Source organism: Mirounga angustirostris, unplaced genomic scaffold (assembly GCF_029215605.1).
Source record: "Mirounga angustirostris isolate CCGP_5_RB_7025 unplaced genomic scaffold, mMirAng1.0.hap1 SCAF_5, whole genome shotgun sequence".
Lineage (NCBI taxonomy): Eukaryota > Metazoa > Chordata > Mammalia > Carnivora > Phocidae > Mirounga > Mirounga angustirostris.
Genome location: NW_026991713.1, coordinates 102,227,058 through 102,247,526, shown reverse-complemented (window position 1 = coordinate 102,247,526; position 20,469 = coordinate 102,227,058). Strand labels below are relative to the sequence as shown.

Here is a 20,469-nt window from a genome sequence, read left to right as displayed (position 1 = left end):
AGGCTGAAAGTGAGGTGTCAGCCAGGGCTGCAGTCATGCCAAGGCTTGATTAGAGAAGGGTCAGCGTCCAAGCTCACTGGCATGGTCGGTTCCCACGTGGGCCTCTCCATAGGGCAGCTCACAACGTGGCAGCTTGCTTCCTCAGAGTGAGCAAAAACAAGAAGAGCCAGAGACAGAGAGTGACAAGACGGAAGTCACCGTCTTTTAGAACCTAATTTCAGACGTGACATCCCTTCACTTTTACTGTATTTTATTCACAAGAAGTGAGTTACTAGGTTCAGCCTACCCAGAGGCTGGGACCATTGTGAGTCATTTCAGAATCACCCTACGACAAACCCTTCCCCTCCCCAAACACACCCAAGTGCTGGTGCCCCTCCAACTCATGCATCGCTCCCTGCCCCCCTCTCATCCCTAAGCCTCAAAGATGGGGGGGGGGGGGGCCTGGCAGCAGCAGTAGCAGCTGGGAGCTTGATAGAAATGCGAGTTCTTGGGCCCTACCCAGACTGAGGGGATCGGAAACTCTAGGATGGGGCCCTCCAACTGAGCTGTGACAAGCCCTCTGATGATTCTGGGGTGTGATGAACTCGAGGCTTTCATGTCTGCTGCTCTTGATCTGGATGCACTTTCCCAGCTGGGCTAATGTGCCAGAAGGTCCAGGCTACACTTTGTCCCTGCCAAGGTCCATCCAGGGGCCTGGGGAGAGAAGACTGTCCCTGCTCTAGATGCAGAGATTCTTCCCCAAGTCCTCCCCAGCCCTTCCTCACTGAGGCCCTCCTGCCCAGCAAACAGGGTGAGTGCAGAAGCCCCAGGGCACTATCTGCGGTCTGCCGGAGGGAGGGCTGGTTTGGATCTCTCCTGGCCCTAGTGGTGTTCCAGGCCTACTGATTAAACATTTGGTCCCCCTGGGCCTCTATTCCAGCTCAGGGCTCATTCTTTTAATAAAGAACTACAGATGACAGGGTTACATCCCTCTACTGGGGCCTAGAAAGAGAAGCAGACAGCTGGGGCCAAGAGAGTGACAACAGCTCTGTGGATCTCTGTAATGTTTACAGTGGATCTGTCACCCCGGATTTGGGGACCCCAAGTCCTATCACTTGCCTGTGGGTAGCACCTACACAGGAGAGCTTCAGAATGGACCTCACAGGGGCAGCAAAGCTAGAGAATCAGATGCCCCATCATGGTGTCTTTCCCTGAGGAGTTGAATCTCTCGGAAGGCACAGCACCCTCTCCCTCCCTGCCCCCAGCCCAAAATGCTGACCTTGTCTTCAGACCAGGGCAACCCTTTCTGCCCTCACAGGGCCTCTGATGTGTCTGTCTTGAGCCTCAGCTCCTGTTTTCCTCAGCTCCCCCTTCTCCCTCCCTGCCTCCCTATATACCTGCCAACCAAGTGCTCCCACTCAGCACGGCAGGCTGTCTTCCAGTCACTCCCAATGCAGTGGGCATGGTGGGTGCAGCGCAGGGGAGACCATGCCCCTCCAGCCCCCACTCCTCATGGCCTGCCTCAGCACGTCTGCGGGCTCCCCCTGGCTCTGGCAGCAGAGCCTTCGTGGGGACAGGGCAGCTCAGGCTGGGTGCCTCCCGAGAAAAATGCAGCTGGCCACCTGCCCCAGAGCCGGCCCATCACGGCAGAAGCCCACTGGGTGGCTCTCTCTGGAACACGGTCCTAAAATGCCCACCCCCCACTGTGGGGCCAAAGGCACTTGTCAAGAGACTGAGCAGCTCAGGGGAGCTGGACGGGGTGGGGGGGAGGGGCGGTGCGATACATGAGAAAGGGACAAAAGGAAATTGGTCCTCACAAGGAGCCATTCTGTTAACTCATTTAATCCTCACACCCTTTAAGTTTTTAGAGAAGAAACTAAGGCTGTCCCTGGGTAAGAGGCTGTGACACATCCAAGAGTCAAGGGCCCTCCCACCCACCCTCTGGTCCTCCTTTCCTCTGGGGACCATAGCTTCACACGGGCATGCCCATTAGCCTATGCCAGGGGCTGCTGCCCAGCCAGCAGGAATACTCATCAGTTCTGCATTCTCTGCCACCACCTGCCCCATCTGCTCCCCACACACACTCCTGCCTCATTACAGACAGGAAACACAGGCAGCCCCAGGCCCTTTTGGTGCAGCCCCAGAGCTCAGGCAGATCCAAAGGACCATTGCTTATTGGTGGATTGGAACCCTGCCCCGCTGTGAGCAAACCTAAAAGGCAGGTAGCACTCGGGGCGCAGGGACCTGGAGCTTCTAGAGCCCTTGTACAGCGCTGTGGCTGGAAAGAGGCTACAGACCCCCCCAGTCAGTGTGGACACCCTAAACTGACAAGGGTTCTCCAGTTTGAGTGTTTGGACTTTGGCTTTGCAGAGTCAGGAACTAAGTCAATCTACCTATTTGAGGCACTGACCCACTCTGATGAAGTTCAAATGAAACCATCAGCTAGGAATAGTGTTCTGCTGTCAGGAACAGAGCCCCATGATAGAGTTTTAACCAAATTAAAGGTTTATTCTCTCACATAAAAGAGTAGATGAAGGCAGCCCAGGCCTGGTACGGGCTCGTTGCCAAGCATCCCCATCCTCAAGATCACAACATGGCTATAGGAGTTCCTGTCTTCTTGTCCATTTTCCAGACAAGAAGAAGGGGAGGACAACAGCCATGAATGAGGTGTTCCTCCTACAGTCTTCTCCCTTTAAACAGATTCCCGGATGTCCCACCGGGCAACTTTGCTCACATTTCATTGGCCAGCTGTAGCCACAGGGGAGTCTGGGAAATGTAGTCTTTTAGGCGAACACACTGCTTCCATAATTCAAGTCCGGACTGCCTTACCTAAAGAAGGGGAGGATGAGGGGGCGCCTGGGTGGCTCAGTCGGTTAAGCGACTGCCTTCGGCTCAGGTCATGATCTTGGAGTCCCGGGATCGAGTCCCGCATTGGGCTCCCTGCTCAGCGGGGGGTCTGCTTCTCCCTCTCCCTGCTTGTGTTCCCTCTCCCTGCTTGTGTTCCCTCTCTCGCTGTGTCTCTCTCTGTCAAATAAATAAATAAAATCTTAAAAAAAAAAAAAAAAGAAGGGGAGGATGGATATGTTCTGTCAGGGTGACATATCCTAGAAAGTCACGTTGTCTATGTACAGAGGAGGGTACATTTTTTCCAGTGTCCAGGAGCTTGTCTTCTCAGAATCAAGTGTCTGAAACACAGGGTTGTTGGTGAATAAGCCTAGAGCTTGGAAAGAGAATGGGACAGCCTTGTGGGAATTTGGGCCAGCTTCATCAGGAGCCTCATTTCCACCCCACTGCACTTTCCCAGGGAGAATACTCAGATCACTCATTCATTCCCCTGTCCGTTCACTCACGCGTTCCTTCAGCAAAGATGCACTGAATGGTAACCACGAACAAGACACTTGTGTGGGAAGCAGGGAGGTAGATGTCTGCCTTGTAGGATGTCGCTGTCTGGTAAGGCAGGAACGCACACACACCTGGTCACTGGAACAGCAAAAAGCGACCCGCAGCTGATGGAGAGGGATCGCTTGAGCTAAAGGAACTTCAGGTGGCTTCAGGGCTGCACTTTGGAGACCAGCAGGACTGGATACCTCACACCTTTCCACTTGCTATTCTTTCCCTTAAATGCCCTCGACTCCTCCCTGCTGTCCTCTGCTCTGTCCATTGCCCTGGTCCAAGAAGCCTCTCAGGCCTCAGAACAGAGGGGCCTTCTGGCCGAAGAGAGCACAAAGCTCAGACAAGCCTGCATATCCTATTCAGCTCTCTCTGGACTACCCCCTCCTGACTTTGTCTTTAGCTTCTCAGTTTCCGAGTGCAGAGGAGAGCAGCCTTAAGTCCAGCTGGAAAGGTGAAAAAAGAAAGACTTCTTGGAGGAGGACAACAAGGAAAGCTCCTTGGAGTGAGGACTGAGGAAGGGTTGTCAAAGGAGAGAGAAGAGCCAAGGCCCAGAGCAGCTCCTTGTCACATGGCCACCACATACGGAGCACTCGCTGTGTTCCAGATGCTTGGCACACACTATCCCCTATCTGAGCCATGGCCACGCAGCAGGCAGTGCTAGAGCCAGGATCTGAATCAAAATCCAATACCGAAGTCCAGGCTCTTTCCACTCTGCCATGCTGAGAAACCAGCAGAAGCAAGAAGCCAGGGCGGGCGGGGAGGTCAGCATAGGGGTGAGGCTGGAGGGCAGCCTGAAGCCAGAGCATAGCAGCAGGCTTGAGGGTCAACCGACTTGGGGGACTTTGTGGGCTTGGGGGATAGGCCTGGCCTGGCACACAGTGGTGGGTGCTCACAAGGGCTGGTTGATTGGGTCATGAAGGAGGGACGAGGGAGGGGGAAGGAGGATCCTCTTTTGCTCTTTAGAAAACAAAAAAGAGAGAGAGAGAGAAATCAAATCCCAACTGTGTTGGCAGCAGGGCTGGGGACTGGGAGAGAGCCCCGTTAGGAGGGTGGAGTTGGTGGCTGGGAGGACAAAGGTCTGGGTTAAGTCACTGTCCAGGAGTCTGAAGGTGAATGACAAACCCGCAGGGCACATTGATTAATTGGGAAGGGGGGTGGAGGGAGGGAAGGGAGATCAAAGGCAGCTCCAGAACTCTCAAACTGTATTTGGCTGGGCCATAAGGATGCCAGTGTGACAGAGCAGAGTGCTGCTTTTGAACCTTCTTTGACCATGACTCACAGAAAGAGATACATGTTACATCTGATCCAGGACATAGACACACACCATACAAATCAAATTTCACAAAACCCTGTTTAACCTGACTACACACAATTCACACCAAACTGTTCAAAGGAATTCTGTGCCTTCTAAAAAAAAAAAAAAGATCCAATTGTAACCCCTAGATTGATTTCATGGCCAACTAAGTGAAAAGCACTAAGATAGAGAATATGGCAGGGGAGACTGTTAAAGGGGGAGGGAGCCGGTGAATGGGTACAGTTCTGATTCTGTTGAAAGGTATCTATAGAGGAGACCCAACCCACCCCTGAAGTCAGGAGCTCAGCAGTGAGCCCTGGCCGCTCCATCTCTCTCCCTCCCCCTCTCTCCCCCTCTCTCCCCCTCTTTCCCCCCTCCTCCCCCTTTCCCTCCCCCCTCTCTTTCTTCCTCCGCCTCCTCCTCTGTGCCCCCCTTTCCCCCTCCCCCCCTCCCTCCTGTCTCTCCCACACTCCCTCCCTATCTCTCTCCCTCCCCATCTCTCTCCCTCCCCATCCCTCCCTCCCTATCCATCTCTCTCTGTCTCTCTCTCTCTGTCTCTCTCTCTCTCTCCCTCTCTCTCTCTCCCTCACAGATGGGAAGATTCCTGGGGGAGGTGGATGGCGCTCTCATGACCCAGCTGCTCAGCATGGGGGTGTTCAGCCAGTAAGTGGGACGTGCTTCTCCCCAGACTGAATACACACAGAAAAGGCAAGAGCTGATGCTAACTGGTCCCGACAGATATCAGGATCCTGACCTCAAAAACCCATGGTGAAAGCCCCAAAGAGCTCCCAAAGCAACATTTCTGAAGCTGGAGACTAGACATGAGGTGGAGAGGGGTATAAGGTCATATGGGCCCTTAGAGGGAAAACCGAATTTGCTGTTCGATGTCTTTAAAGCAGTCAAAGTGCAGAGATGAAATTGTCTGATCAGTACATCCTCACTCCTGCACCCTCAGGAACCCGGTGAATGGGAACCCTGCCACAAACTCCCCCTGGGCTGGGAAAGGTGGGGGAAAGTCTGACTCCCCAGATCCTGTTTCTGATTTTCAGAGTGACCATGTATGACTACCAGGCCATGTGCAGACCCCTGAGTCACCACCCCAGTGCCGCCCGGCCCCTGGTCAACGTGAGTGTCACCCCAGACCTTCCTTCCCACCCGCTAGCCTCAGGACCCCATTTTTGACTCGGACCAGAAAGTCCTGTCGCACTTCCTACCCCCCAACCCGACCCCACACCCCTGCTCCCTATCCTCAGCCTGCCCCCAGCCCAGGCCTGTCAGTCTTCTCTCTGGGGCTTCAGGGAATTGTTCTGGCCATCTGGTGAGCTAATGGGCCTCTGGCAGAGAGAGCAGTCCGTAGTCCCTGCGTTGCTTTGTTCCTACCCTCACTTGCTAGGGCTTTCACACATATCCTAAAGGATCCCAGAAACATCCCCAAGTGGCTCCTCAGGAAGAGAACTCGACTAGTCTTCTTGATGGGCATGGGCTAACCCCAAGTGCCCGCCCTACAGTAGGACTTTATCAGATAACTCAGTTGTAAAGGCCCCCTCTGCTGGGAAGGGGCGGGAGGCGGGAGGCGGGAAGACCCACCCCCAGGTGTGGTCTTCAATGGCGGTGCCCAGGGGAGCACCCCTGCCCGGGGCCTGGGCTTAACCGTGTGTTCCCCCTCCTTCCCAGCCCATCTCTGCCCTCCTGACTGCTACCCGGTGGCTGGTGAATGAGCTCTTGCTGTGAGTGGGGTCTGCGTCTGGGACGGGGGTGGGGCTGGGGGGACCTGATGCAGGTGTGCCGCATGAGAGAGCCCTTTGAGCAGGAGCTGCAGGAGGTCCCCGGAACCCCGGGTGTCTGGCGCCTGCCCCCCTACATACTCTGCTCACCCAGGAGCCCCAAGCAGGGGAGAGGGCGGCCTGGAGGAGCGGCGCCAGACCAGGGGCCATCAGGGAGCTCCGGTGCTCAGTGCTCCAGCCGCCTGGGCCTGGGTGGGGAGAGCATGTCGGTCTTCCGAGATTCAGCTCTGCATCTGACAGGCTGCTGCTGGAGTGGACCGCCTGGGGCTCCCGGCATGTGGACCAGGGGGCTGAGGGTGAGTACGCAGGACTGCAAAAGGGAGTGTTTCCTAGCAGAGCCATCTCAGTAGGAACCTGTCACCTCTGGGCAGATGACAGGCGGGATGGGGACTCCTGAGAGCCCGTGGCTCCCATCTCCCCCTGCTGGGCCCTCTCTCATGGCCTCCCCCCTCACTCCTGGCTCCCCTCACCTCTCTGCGTGACATCACACCACCATCTCGGGACACCACCACTCCATGTGGCATCATTCATCATCCCATGCGACATCGCCATCCTGCCCTTCGTGTGACATCATGCCCACCCTGTGCTGGGCCTCATGTCCTGGATAGCCAAAGCTGTCTTCCATCACTGTGAGTAGCCTTTGCTGAGGATTCAGGAGGTGCGGGGAGGGACTGCAAAAGGGGCCTGTCCTCGGCTCTCCATCCTAGGCGTGCATCCAAGGGAGGCTGAGCTCTCTTCATCCGGGGACACCCCTAACTCAGAGGGCCTCTCCCAATCGAAAGCCCCATTCCTTAAGGGGTGGGGATGTCACCCAGATCTCATCCCACACAAGTACAGTCCTCCTCCAGGGCAAACAAAACCCTCCAGCCATCTCCTTGGGTGAGATCACTTATGATTCCCAAGGGGAAAGAGGGTGATGTGGCCCAGTGGCGGTGACCATGAGCAGGTAAGCAGCCGCCGGGTCTCCTGGTGGAGCAGAAAACGGGGGTGCCTCCAGCTCACGTGTCCTCCAAGCCCTCAGCCGCGCTCGGGGCTGGAGGTGGGGGCAGGTGAAGGCCTTGGTCTGGTGACCGGGACACTATATCTCCTGTGGGGATAATATATCTCCTGTGACCTTATGTCTGAGGACAATGCCCTCCACAGGCCTGACCACAAACCAAAGAAATGTCCTCTCAGCCAGCCATGACTCTGGACTGCACCCCCGGGAGAGTGAGGCCACTTGATCTTTAAATGCAAAAGGAAGTCAGTGACTTCCACTCTCTGGGTAGCTGGGGGCTCCCTACCACACAGACTGTCTCGTTTAACTGGTCCCTTTCAACCCCTCCGTGTCAACAGAGGCTTTTCCATGGGGTTCTGGAACATCTCCACTGCCTGGGCTCTACTCCCCACCCCATTTTTGTTAAGAGTTTGGCTTCCTGATGGTGTCTGTGACAGGAACCAGGAACCACGTGTCACAGCCCATTTAGAAACAGGTCCCTCCTCCCCTCTGCATGGGAACACAGGCTGGGGGGACACGGCTCCCCTCCTTGTCGTTCTCTCTCTGCTAGCAGCTGCATCTTGCGAACTCTGAGCATGATCTCCCTCAATCTGCTTGTTCAGAATCTCTCACCTTCAGGGCAGCTGCCCCAGGAACTCCTCCCTCCTGCCTGGGAGGCCTGGTCCAGCCACCCACCCCTGTCCTCAGTGAACAGTGCTGGACTTGGAGTCCAAGGACGTGGACTGAGGGGGGCCCTGCGGCCCTTTCCCAGCTGTGTGGAAGCCTACTCCACCCTGTCGTTGTTGGCATTGTTACTATCACTGTCACGGAGATAACCTACCCACACAAAGTGTGACAGGCCCAGGTGACAGGCCCAGCCCTGAGCCAGCCCCCACTGGGGACAAGGCCAGTGTAACGGGGCCCGGGAAGGAGCGAAGCCAGCCCCCAGGCTTCTGCAGGCTTTAGCTAGGGTGCCCCCTCCCAGATTCCGAGGAGCCCAGACAGCCGAGTGCCCAGCAGCAGTCCTGGAAGGTCTGGGGGTACCTGACCAAGTGTGCAGAGCCCCTGACTGAACACCGGTTCTTCCTCTCAGTCAGCACTTCTCTGCCCGCAGACTGGCCTCCCCTCTTGCCTTCAAGGCCTGGTGGGAAGTTTCTGGGTCTGGGAGCTCTCCTACTAAGCCCTATGTGACCCTGAGGTGGGGGTCTATGAAATGGGCGTGATTCTGCCCACCCTCCCTATTCTGCAGATAGGCCCTGAGAGCACAGGAAACGCATGAGAAGTGCCTGGAAGAAACAGAAGTGCTGTGTTAACAAAACAGTGCTGCTATTTTGAACAAAATAATGTCATTCAGCCCGTGAACCAGCCCTGGTTTGCTTTTTGCTCACCTCAGGCACAAATGTGCGTCCTCCAGGACGGGGCTGCGAGGGCCTCAGCTTTTCCTTTGCTGAGTCCTGTTCACTCCATCCTTTGACCCTGAGTGGACTCAGGGCACCACTAAGGAGCGGAGAGGCTGGGAGCTGTGTGTCCCAGACCCCACAGTCAAGCGCCCAGCCCTTCCTGCTCTGCTCATCGCTGGCCACGGGCCTTAGGGAGCAGCTAGGGCTTATCCGGGAGCTGCACGTGCACGGCACTGTAGCTAGACTTCAGGAGTGTCACCTGTATACAATGAAGGGGGGAGGTGTCATAGGATTAGGGGACCAAAGTCTCCTCAAGCCGCTCCTGGCACTCCTCCTGCCTCTGCTCTCCTCTCACAGCCTGGCTATCAGTGCCGATTGGAGCTTTCAGGAGGTCCACGTCCACCCCTCTCCCAACCAGCCAGCTTACATTGAGGATCAGGCTGCCAAAGACAGGAGGTGGCTTTCCCAAGGTCACGGGGCTATGTGCTCATCGCGCACAACCGGGAGCCAAGGCCCCGGGCCCTGCCTGCTGCCCTCTCCACCACGCTCCCATCGGCTTCACTCACTCCTTTCCTTTTCCTTCCCTGTCTTCCTTCCACCCCACCTCTCCTCCACAAGCCCCGAGAGCTTGGCTTGCCGACAAGGGCGCCCTCCGCATGCACGCAGACCAAGGGGGCTGTTCCGTTGCGTGGTGCCGCCGGCACCTGCCTCGGCAGCGCTGCAGCCGAGACCCCCACAGGCGCGGCTGCCTCGGGCCCTCCTCATCTGCCCCTTCCCTTCTGTGACTCTGTCTGCCTGCAGCCCACAAACACAAGAAACAGGACGTGCTGCAGCCCTGCGACACGGAGTACCCTGTTTTTGTGCACCAGACGGCCGTCCAGGAGACCAACGGGATCATTGAGTGCGGAGCCTGCCAGAAGTAAGGCCCCAGGGCAGCTCTGCCTGTCCCCAGCCAGCCTCCCACAGTCTTTGCTTCTCCTTTTCCTCAGTGAAGGAAGCACAGGCTGAGGCAGAGGGTAGGCCGGCTGGGGGCACCGGACGGTTTGGTGTGCTGTCTTAAGGGAACTGGGGGAAGGTGGTCCCGAGGCCAGATCTAGGCCTACCCACCCCACCTTGGGCTCCAAAGCCATCCCGCCCAGAAGAAAGGCTCCCACAGCCTCTCTCGGTGACCCCTTCAGGGTGGGTCTCACACACACCTGCTTAGCCCACAGCAGTTCAGTGTCAAGGCCACGCAAGCTCAGCAGCATGTAGGCACCTTGGAAGGCATGGTAGGCAAGGATAGCTTTGAGGAAAGAAACCAGTCGGCTGTCCCCCAGAAACCTGTCTGTGCAGAGAAACGGGCAAGCTCGAGGACCTTCTCAGGAGTGGGCGGGCTGGAGGAGGGCTCCTAGCGCTGTCAGATCACACTTGGCCTCTCCACTCCCAGGCCTGGAGCCAGAGTGCGGGCCCCGCCTAGACTCAGGCCTTCTCCTGTGCGCAGGCCGCTCCATCTGAGCTACATCCGAGCTAGATCCGACCGGTTCTGCCAAGCCCTGGCCCGGGAGGGCAGGGACGCCTGACAGAAACTTCTCTCCTGCTGACTCCCACCCCGACCTCGGGGACCTCCCGACTAGTGAAACTCTGTCCTGGGCCTCCTCCAGGGTGTCCACTCAGCCAGCTTTGCCATTCAACAGGGGCTTCTCAGGATGCCCCTGAGGCTCCCCAGACCTCAAGGGAATTATTTTCTAGTGTAACGCCTCAGACTGGGGCATGGGACAGTCATACTAGTACGTGATGTCGGGCGGATGTTAACCTCACCAGAGCGGTTTTCTGGGAACTACTGTGACTCGTTTATCTCAAAGGCTTGTAGTGAAGATAAAGTAAATGGTCTGGTGTGAGGCACAGACTTGAGAGTAGACAGATTCAGAAACTGGTTCTGCTGCTTCCTAGCCCTGTAACCTTGGGCAAGTTACCTCACCTCTTCCAGCCTCTGTGTTCTCCTCTGGGAAACACGAACAATACAACGTCCTTCGGAGTGGTGAAGGTTAAGCGTGTGTGTGTGAGAGAGAAATCTTCCACCCCATAGGAAATGCTCTGGAAGTGGCAGCTGGTGTTATGTAACGCACCAGGCCCTGGGCGGAACAGGCCTTCCCTATAACCCTTTCCTCCCTCCCTCTGCCAGGCCTCCAGGGCCGTGTGCGGGCGCGCTGTGCCACCTTGTGGCCAAGCTTGAGCACTGCATCTTCCCGCACGGCGGGCCCCCGCCACAGTCACCCAAAGCCAGGACAGCCACACATCCCTATCTGCTTGGGACAGTCTTGATTCATGTCTGTTGTTCCTGAATATATTAATAACAAGTCCTTTCCCTCTCAAGAATTATCCCAGTTTGGACGTCCTCACCTCCAATCGGCTAGGAAGCAGTACAACTGCAAAGGCTTGTGGGTAAAATAAGCCCAGAGGACTGAGTTCATTGCCTAGGGCTGTCCCTGCAGCTGCTCCTGATCTGACTGGCCTCGTGGTTCTGTTCCTTCCCCTGCCACCCCAACTCCACACAATAAGTCTCCAGAAATTCCCTAGAAGCTCAAAGTCGGCCTGCCATAGAGAAGTTCCGCGACCCGCTTGTCTCTTTGCTGCAGGATATTTGTGATGCAACAGATTCCCAGTAGTAACCTTCTCCTCCTGGTGACAGACCCCACCTGTGACTGTAGCATCTTCCCACTAGTCCTGCAGGAGGCTACAGAAGTCAAATATATCCTTCCAACCTCCAGGATACATGGGCTGAGGGAGGGATGGTGGTGTAGATGTCCTTGAGGGGCTCAGATTCTGAGAGGCGAGGCCAGCCTCCCCCACAGCATCCCACCCTTCCCCCAGGGCATCGTGATTTATTCCCCAACCCTTCCCTCCCCCGGCCCCGGGTGCTGTCTTCTGCAAGGCAGCTGGGCCTACCAAGGGTAGGTTCTTCCCAAACTTAGTCTCCAGAATCTCCAGAATCCGCTCCTGTCATGAGGTGTTCGCCTTAACAGTGAATTCTGCACATAATGCCTCTGTCAAGTGTGACAGGATGCGTTCCCAGAAGCTTCGCCGGAGACCAGATTCCTGCCATGCCTTCCATCCAGAGGTGAGGGCTGGAGGCAGGGGAAAGGGGGCGGGGCTTGGTCTTCATTCTCAAATCCCCAGCTCTGGGGCGGTGCCTGTGCCTTTGCAGATCTGAGTGGACACCTAGGAATGCACTTGTTGTGCTTGTGCACCTCCGTGGAATGCATTCAAGCGTGTGCATTGGCGTTTAGGCCCTTGGGGCAGTTACATACTGAGTCAACCAGGAGCTGAGGGCCAAATTTCCTAGGGTTTGGGCCCTCAGTGATTTAAAACACAGCTTCCCCATATTGCCTTCATTACTACTGCACTTAGCTCCGAATGATCTGAGCAAATAGGAGGAAACCATTATATGCAAAATACTAATAGTGACCGACATTAATTGAGTACCCACTATGTAAGGTGCTTTTAGCTTAAGACCTCGAGCTGGGGGCCTTATACATGGTATTGTCTTTGCTGGATATGACTGTCACAAATAATCCACATCAGAGGAGCTTCTAGAGTTGATGGCTTCCCCAGAGTCATTCTAAGAGGATGGCTCCACGGCCACTATAAGACTAGGGACAAGCAGAGGCTTGAGCCTGGTTCTGGGCTGAGGGCACAGCCTCTACTTTCCCCTACAAAACAGGCAGTCTAAAAAAGATGGCAGTGGCAGTGTCTCTTCCATTTTCTGGATTTCCCTCTTTCCCAGATTTTTGGCTATTAGTCCCAGAGACCCTCCTCCCTATTCCTTGCCTCATCTTGAATGCTACCCCTTCATCTCTGCCCTGGGTTCACAGGAAAATGCCCAGGAGTGTGGTGGCACCTCACACACCTCAGCCCCACTGCCCATGCTCCTGCTGCCTCTGTGTGCCTGGGTGCTACCACCCCAGCTGCTGCGGTGACGCCCGCCCGGTCTCACCTTTGTTTTGACAAGATGATCCTTCCAGAGACATTCTAAAGAGTCAGCACCTGCCATGGGATCCACCTCACTACACCTGGGTTGTTCATCTTAATCTTGGGCTAATGGTCCCTGCCTCCTGAGATTGCCGGATGGAACAAGAAACCACTTCTCAATGTCCTTGAGGGGCTCAGATTCTGAGCACCTACTAGGGTGCCTAGTACCATCTTTCTTACCACCTCTTCAGGAGTCCAGCGCGAGCTCAACTTGAGCCAAAACAAAAGAATTTAATTGCATCTATTCTCCAGAAGTCCAGACCCAGCCAAGGGTCAGCTGTTCCTAATGAACCTGGTTGGTCTTCAGTAGAACCCAAGAACTTAAAGCTACTGAGAAAGAGGGGCAGAATGAGGCCCACAGCAGAAATGAGATGAAGAACATGCCCCCACCTGAGATAGAACTTTCTCAAAATGAGACGCATGGTGGGGGGGTAGGTCAGTTTCCTAACTGCCACTCAAAAAAGTGTGTGTGCGCACACACGGGCGTGTGTGTGGGGGGGGCGGGGGCAAGGATGTAACTAGTAGTGGGAAAAACCCAGAACAGGAACAGGTATTAAATCCTTTTATATTACTGTGGCATGTCTACAAACTATTGCTATTAAAAACTTAAAAAATGTCTTTACAAAATGTTAATGTACAGAAACTTCTGCATCTAAGAAAAAGCCAAGAGGGTAAAATATGCAGCTGCTGCCCTGAAAGGTGAGAGAAGAACACGGGAGGTGGAGGCATAGTGGCAGCCAAGCAGAAGTCGCAGGACAAAGCACAGTCCCTCACAGTGGCATGGTGAGGGCTCTCCTGAAGGCTAGCTCTAGCCTCCCCAGGAGCTCCGCATCCCATAGTAGTCTTTTTCTAGCCACTTATCTTTTATAAAAGAGACTACCTTGATCTCCAGGTCCTGGGATGGAGCCCCATGTCAGGCTCCCAGCTCCCTCTCCCTCTCCCTCTGCCTCTGCCTTTCCCCCTGCTTGTGCTCGGTCTCTCTGTCTCTCTCAAATGAATAAACAAAATCTTTAAGAAATAAAATAAAAAGACTACCTGACTCTATCCCTGGGGTTGGCATCTCGAGGAACATTCCACCATGCACAGCAGAGTCCACCAGGAGGGGAGCTTTATCTGGGAACTTACTCTCCACATGCACACCTCCCCCAGGGTCTCAAGGCCCTGAAGCTTCCTCCTCCCTCCCCCGCAGACCTGGCTCCCGAAAGATAGCAGCCCCCACAGTGAGAGCAACACTAAAAGGCAGAACCATGTAGACATTCTGAGGTGGCCTCAGGACTTTAAATTCAACCAACCTCCAATGAGGAGGTCCAGCCAAGCCCCAAGATAAGCATGGACAGCGTCCAGGGCCTCGGGAGACCCTTCTTCCCAGCCCTCCACAATTCAGAGTACAAGCTTCCCACCAGCAAATGGCCCCATTTCCCTGTAGAGTGGGCCAAGTTTGAATAATGCATTCATTGCAGTATTTGTAAAATGCCTTACATTACTGATTATGTCACTTTCACCATTTAGTCTCACAACAAGCCTGTGAGGTAGGCATTAACAGCCCCATTTATAGCTGAAGAAGTGGAGCCTCAGAGAAGAGAGTGACTCAAGCTCACTTGCTCAGCCAGTTTACGTGGCAAAATAATGCTAGGAATGGCTAGCACAGTCAGTAACAGGTATTAACTCATTTAATCTCGCAACAATCCTCTGAAGTAGGTACTGTTATTAGTCTCATATTATAGACCAGGAAACTGAAGCATAGACTTGAAAATTGGCTGCAAATTATTGAAAGAGCTCTGTGAAGTTCGAATGTGATACTCATGCAGTGTGCCGGGCACATAGTAAGCACAAATTACATGTTAACTACTATTAGTCTATTACCTCATTTGGGGTTGGAAGTGGAGAGTGGACCAAGAACTGATAAACTAAACTTGCTCCTCACCTGGGAGGACGGGAAGATTCTTGTGAGCTTCGGAGATCTGAACAAGTAGTCTTCCTTTCTTCTTTTAACATAATCACTAACAGACAGCAGGTGGCAGCCTCACTCAAGCTAAAGAGCCATCACTGATCTCGGATGAACAAAGTTAAAACCAAAGCCATTTAATAAATGACAAGGTTCTGTTAGAATCTCGAAATCTCTTTTCTTAAATGATCAAGAACTCAAAGCTGCTGTCAGATCCTCCTTTTTCAGTACCAGGGATAATTTAACCACTAGATCGACCTAGTAATTTTGTACATTTTAATAGAAGTACTTTCAGGTGAAAACAGTTCACCACTTCACAATGCTAAATGAAGTTCTGATTCAGGAGGGCAAGGGAATGGAAGTATCTTAAAGTGAGAGAAGTAAATATCGGGGAGGGGGTCACAACAGGAAGAAATTGGAGCAAGAGTTGGCAGAAATGCCCACCAATCACTATGGAAAGTTTGAGAAATATTGATCTCAGTGAAAGATGCGAAGAATGTAAGCCCATTTCAAAAGGTGAGAAAAGGGACACTAGAGAAATAAACTACCTCTTGCCCATGTCACTGGCAAATGGCAGAAACCTGACCCGGAACCTACCTCTTGTTCTAGGTCAGCATAGCCAAGGCAGGGATGGGAGGTGGGCTCTGAGAGGTTTTCATGTTCCTGCGGCTAGATTCCCTGCTTCCTCAGTTTCCCCAATCCCTGCTCCAGGCCATCACAAGTTACAAGAATCAGACGGACCTCCTTGTTTCCAAGTCACATCACTGAAGACAGAAAAACTTCATACATAAGGACACAAGAAGTAGAGGTCAATAGTTCATAACCAATGAGCGAAAGAAAACACAGAACACGCTGTAACTGAAACAAAATATTCTAGAGACAAGGATATTTTTTTAGGATAAATTGTAAAGCAACACTGCCCAAGGGCTTCTTTAGGAACCCCAGAGCCCTAGCATTCTACAAAGTCAAAATTCAAACTTGTCCTTTATTTCCTTCGCAATACCCACGGCAATTATCATGCAATATCATCACCTGAGAATGGGAGCATACAGTTTTTAGCAAAAAACTAAATGGTTCTTTATAAGCCCTCAAAAGAGCAGAATGAGATCCATGTTCTATACCCAGATAATATATGGGGAAACCCTAAAGTTGTATCTATGCTTAAAAATGAGAACTCGGGGGGCGCCTGGGTGGCTCAGTCGTTAAGCGTCTGCCTTCGGCTCAGGTCGTGATCCCAGGGTCCTGGGATGGAGCCCCACATCGGGCTCCCTGCACCGTGGGGAAGCCTGCTTCTCCCTCTCCTACTCCCCCTGCTTGTGTTCCCTCTCTATGTCTCTGTCAAATAATAAATAAAATCTTTTAAAAAAAAAATGAGAACTCGGGGTGCCTGGGTGCTGCAGTTGGTTAAGCGTCCAACTCTTGGTTTCAGCTGAAGCCATGATCTCAGGGTCATGAGACTGAGCCCCGCATCTGGCTCCAAGCTTAGCACAGAGTCTGCTTGAGGTTCTCTCTCTCCTTCTGCCCCTCCCGCTCATGCTCTCTAAAATAAATAAATCTTAAAAAAAAAAAAAGAGACAGAATTCAAATACTGGAAATTCCCTTGCAAAGACAATGTACCCAAGGCAAAGGAGTTGGAATTCCTCTTTCTTAAATTAGACAAAGGGTTAACAAACCCCCAAACCTTTAGGTCAACACCTGAGATGTAATCCGAACGGTGTTCTTATTGTAAAGAGTGCTGGCACCAGTCACACTTGGCCTTTCTGAGTATTACTCAACCCAGGAAATGAGTAGTACTGATCAGGGCACAGGGAAGTGGTTACGATTCTCTGAGATACCAAGAGTCCTTCAACAGAAACCTTCACATAAAGTATCTTATTATTTAGGTATTATTCTGATTAATCATAAATTAAGAACTACCCCTTGGAGCTAGCGCTCCCCTCCATTCTAAACCTGGTCCCAGTTGTAATGAAAGCTTAAGAAACGTCAGGAAAAGTGAGTTGGGCATAAATAACTTTGATTTGTGCATTCAGAATGGGAAGTCTCTGACGATTTCTTAAGCTTCACTGTCTAAATTAAGGCTTCAAGGGAGGTAAGCTGAGGCAGTAAGACAGTACACAACAGGGCGCCTGGGTGGCTCAGTTGGTTAAGCGACTGCCTTCGGCTCAGGTCATGATCCTGGAGTCCCGGGATCGAGTCCCGCATCGGGCTCCCTGCTCGGCAGGGAGTCTGCTTCTCCCTCTGACCCTCCCCCTTCTCATGTGCTTGCTCTCTCTCATTCTCTCTCTCTCAAATAAATAAAATCTTAAAAAAAAAAATTAAAATTAAAAAAAAAAAGACAGTACACAACAAATGTTGATATTCCATTTGGTTCTTTTTATTAGAAGTTGAGAATACAGCAAGTAAAGGAAATCCCACGGTGAATGGAACCATCACACAGAGGCCTTTCTGGAACCCCAACCTTCTATGATCCCCAAAATGTGCTTTGTGGCTTCAGCAATTTATAAAGGGGAAGGGGGAAAATACTGAAAAAGGCCACTATTTAATGGTGAAAGAATGAAGCTGGAGAGGTCCTAACCAGCCTTGGGCCAACAAAGAAAATTAAGAATCTGCACAGAGCAAGCAAGCCTCTGATGCTGAGAGTAAGGCATTCAGGCGCCAACCTGGTGAGAGTTCTCAGCGAGCACTGTGAAGACCAAGTGCACAGTGAGGCTGTTGGTAGTGAGCTGCATATAGACACACATATATAAATGGGGGCACACACACGCACTCGCGCACACACACCCTAAAGAGGGAGATTTTTACTGGATTACACATCACTGGTGTTAATTTCATTTTTCCTAACAGTTTGTGCTATGTTGAACCAGATTCAGCTCCTCCTTTGGGGTGTGGGGTGACTGGGCCCAGAAACTACTACTTCTGTTGGTGTTGTCACAGGGCTGCATCTTATACCCTGTATCCCAAAGTGCATGACCAAAGAGCAAGTCTGGCTTCTGATATGTGCTGTTGCTTCCATGAGACTAAGTGTCCTTCCTTCCAGATGGCCACTGCCCTGCTGGACTATTCCCTCAAAGGGAGTAATACTGTTCTTTATTGTTAGGCACTGCACCAGTTCACCCACTCAAGTCTTTTGCTGGGTCCCCCGGCACCCAAGGCAGTGACCTTACCCAGAACCAAAATACTTTTAAGTTCTTCCCCAGTTCTACAATGGAGTCCTTCTTCTTCCTGGTTCCCAGCTTTTGCTGGAGATTGGAAGGGGAGAGAAAGGAGATTAATAACCAAGAAAATGCTCTCCTGAATAGGAGACCCTTCCCATACACCAAACACCTATTGGAGGGTGCCAGCCCCTGTGCTTAGGGCTTCAATGTTTAGTTCTAAAACCCACAATCCCCAAGATGTAACTCAATCACCTGAAGTCCTGGGTGACAGCAAGTAACCTAATACTCAAGTGCTATTTTGGTGGTCTGTGAGCCAAGATTAGAATTCTATGAACCAGATCCTTCCCCTATCACTCTCCCTGACACCATAACAGGGTACCTCCGGGGCATGAGCAACCTTTTTTCTACTTCTAGCAGCTCTTTAAAGATACAGCTGTACCAGACTCCCTGGCAATAACATACCATTTTCTTTCACAACTTCCCACAACACTATCCCCAAAAATTGGGGTTCAGGGAATACTGATGACTCCAAGGTGGGTACTAGACCTTGCTTTACAAGAGTTCTACTGGCTTTCTTGTTCAAGGACAGCTGATATGTGTGTCATGACTAGGCTAAGACAGTGGTGCCAGAGGTGAAATTCACCTTTTCTGATCCAAAGGAAGCATTCTCCCAACCTATGTAAATGAGCTCAGGAGGCACCTGGGCAAGTCGGAGTCTCTTTTGTGGCTGGCTCCATGCCAGGAACTATGATGCCAGGGAAAAGTCCATTTGTATTCCCAAGAGGGGGAAGGGTAGTTAGGGCAGTGCCTTTAACAGAAGGAAATTTCTGGGTGTTCCAGAGCTCCACAGCAAAGATATGGAAAACTGTCACATCCCTGCAGATAAAAATCACCACGAAATTGAATAGGATGCCAGGAAGTAATCAGATCAGCCTCTGGGCTAGCTCCCCCCACTGTCTCCACTATCCCTTTGCTGGCATAATTGACTTTCCCAAGTAAATGGCTCTACTCTTTAGAAGGGGTCACTCTCAGCACAGAAAACCAGTCTCTCAAGTGATACCTTAACTAGAGCCTTTATCTAACACATCCTGTCAGCTATTCACGTGCTGCTTCCACTGAGAAAACACATACAGCTTCCCTCTACCTTGGGACTCCCAAAGGCTCTCAGACATGAGAGTGGTCATGTGATCACTGGGCTGGAGCTGTACTTTCTGCCCCACAGGGTCCAAGGTATGCCAGCCTTTAGAAGGCACCTTGGTGCACCAAGGCATTATACATTCTGGGGCCATCACCTGATCCTCCTACAGTCACTTTGTGCAAAATTGAAACAGTGTGTGGTACTTGCATGTTTCATTCTATACAAAATTCCCCTCCCTCCCGTACCCCTGTTTTAAACATTTATATAAATTCTTATTTTAAACAGTAAGTTAGAAATCTTATTTACATTAATTTCTTTGTTCTCCCAAAAGAACATCTAAAATCACATTCCCACCCTTTAATAGGATATAAATGTTCACCTAAATTGGTTTGTATTATTGATTTGAGAGAGAAAGGGAGAAGAACGAACCACCAGCTAAACTGTGTTCCCATCTTCTACAAAAATTGTGACACGGATCAGAAGCCAGTTTGCCAAGGTCGTGCAGAGCCCTCAATCAGTAGATCCCAATTATAAGTCAGGGTTTGGGCCAATTCTCCTTTTCTCCAAATTGATGCACTCCATCCTTTGAGGTATGATTTATTTTTGTTTTTCTCTTCTCAGTCGTGTACCAGGTGGAGCCCCAGGGGCATCACAAAGCCCACGAGGCTGTCCAAGTTTTGGGGCTCCTCTGGCACTGGCATCAATGGCCAGTAAGGGAGGCCTGCAGACGCTGCAGGCCCTGTTCAGGGTCACAGTCCCCGGCTTCTGGAAGGTGTCACAGTGCATCCTCTTCACTGCAGCCTCCGCCAATCATGAAACGGAACTCCTGGAGGTTTGACACGCCGTGGAAGTGAACAAAAGCGCCAGCAACCACAAAGATGTGAAACAGCTGATGAGAGTGAAACTGGAAGGAAGGGGGGAGGAGAGAGAAACCCATTCATTATTAAAGTCTGCTAAAGAGTCTTCAGGTTTGTTTGTGCTGAGAAGGGCAGGGAATGGAGGTGACAGAGCTCAAATTCAAGGTGTCCACAGATCTTGGAACATCCATTAGGGCATATCACATTCTGCTGAACTCAAGGCCAGCTGTGTCCAAAGAAATCAAGGTGCTACCGCTAAATTCTAACTATGAAGATGTGTACACGTATCACTGGAGTATCTGGTAAACTTGGGCAAGTGGCATACACATACTCTTGCCAACAGACTACGAAGGCCCAAAAATCCCTCCATGCCCAGCAATGGGCTACAGTTAGACATGGGGAGGTTTTCCTCTTTGCTGAAGGAGGTTTTTATCATGGCCTCAATAAAGCACCAGGGCTATGGCCAATTTAAATGTTGCTCTCTCTCAGAAAAACTAAAGGGATTTCCAGGATTAGGTAGAAGGTTAAAACATATGTCTC

The 20,469-nt window shown here is 52.1% G+C and overlaps 2 protein-coding genes across 5 annotated transcripts in view; one reads left to right on the top strand and one right to left on the bottom strand.

The window, feature by feature from the left end:
• CACNA2D4 (calcium voltage-gated channel auxiliary subunit alpha2delta 4) overlaps positions 1 to 12,840 on the top strand; it is a 120,597-nt gene extending 107,757 nt beyond the window's left edge. Inside the window, exons 29-37 of the mRNA XM_045869953.2 lie at positions 5,259 to 5,329; positions 5,716 to 5,791; positions 6,341 to 6,393; positions 6,691 to 6,746; positions 7,059 to 7,079; positions 9,628 to 9,745; positions 11,442 to 11,554; positions 11,841 to 11,923; positions 12,678 to 12,840. Coding sequence (XP_045725909.2) covers positions 5,259 to 5,329; positions 5,716 to 5,791; positions 6,341 to 6,393; positions 6,691 to 6,746; positions 7,059 to 7,079; positions 9,628 to 9,745; positions 11,442 to 11,554; positions 11,841 to 11,923; positions 12,678 to 12,782 — 696 coding nt within the window. The 3' untranslated portion in view covers positions 12,783 to 12,840. The remainder of the gene's footprint in view (positions 1 to 5,258; positions 5,330 to 5,715; positions 5,792 to 6,340; positions 6,394 to 6,690; positions 6,747 to 7,058; positions 7,080 to 9,627; positions 9,746 to 11,441; positions 11,555 to 11,840; positions 11,924 to 12,677) is intronic.
• A 4,289-nt stretch (positions 12,841 to 17,129) lies between these two features.
• The window catches only part of ADIPOR2 (adiponectin receptor 2), a 97,522-nt gene continuing 94,182 nt past the window's right edge, over positions 17,130 to 20,469 (bottom strand). For all 4 annotated transcript variants that reach the window (XM_045874115.3, XM_054507259.2, XM_054507260.2 and 1 more), the window contains exon 8: positions 17,130 to 19,976. In XM_045874115.3, the coding sequence (XP_045730071.1) occupies positions 19,848 to 19,976 (129 nt within the window). In that variant the 3' untranslated portion in view covers positions 17,130 to 19,847. The remainder of the gene's footprint in view (positions 19,977 to 20,469) is intronic.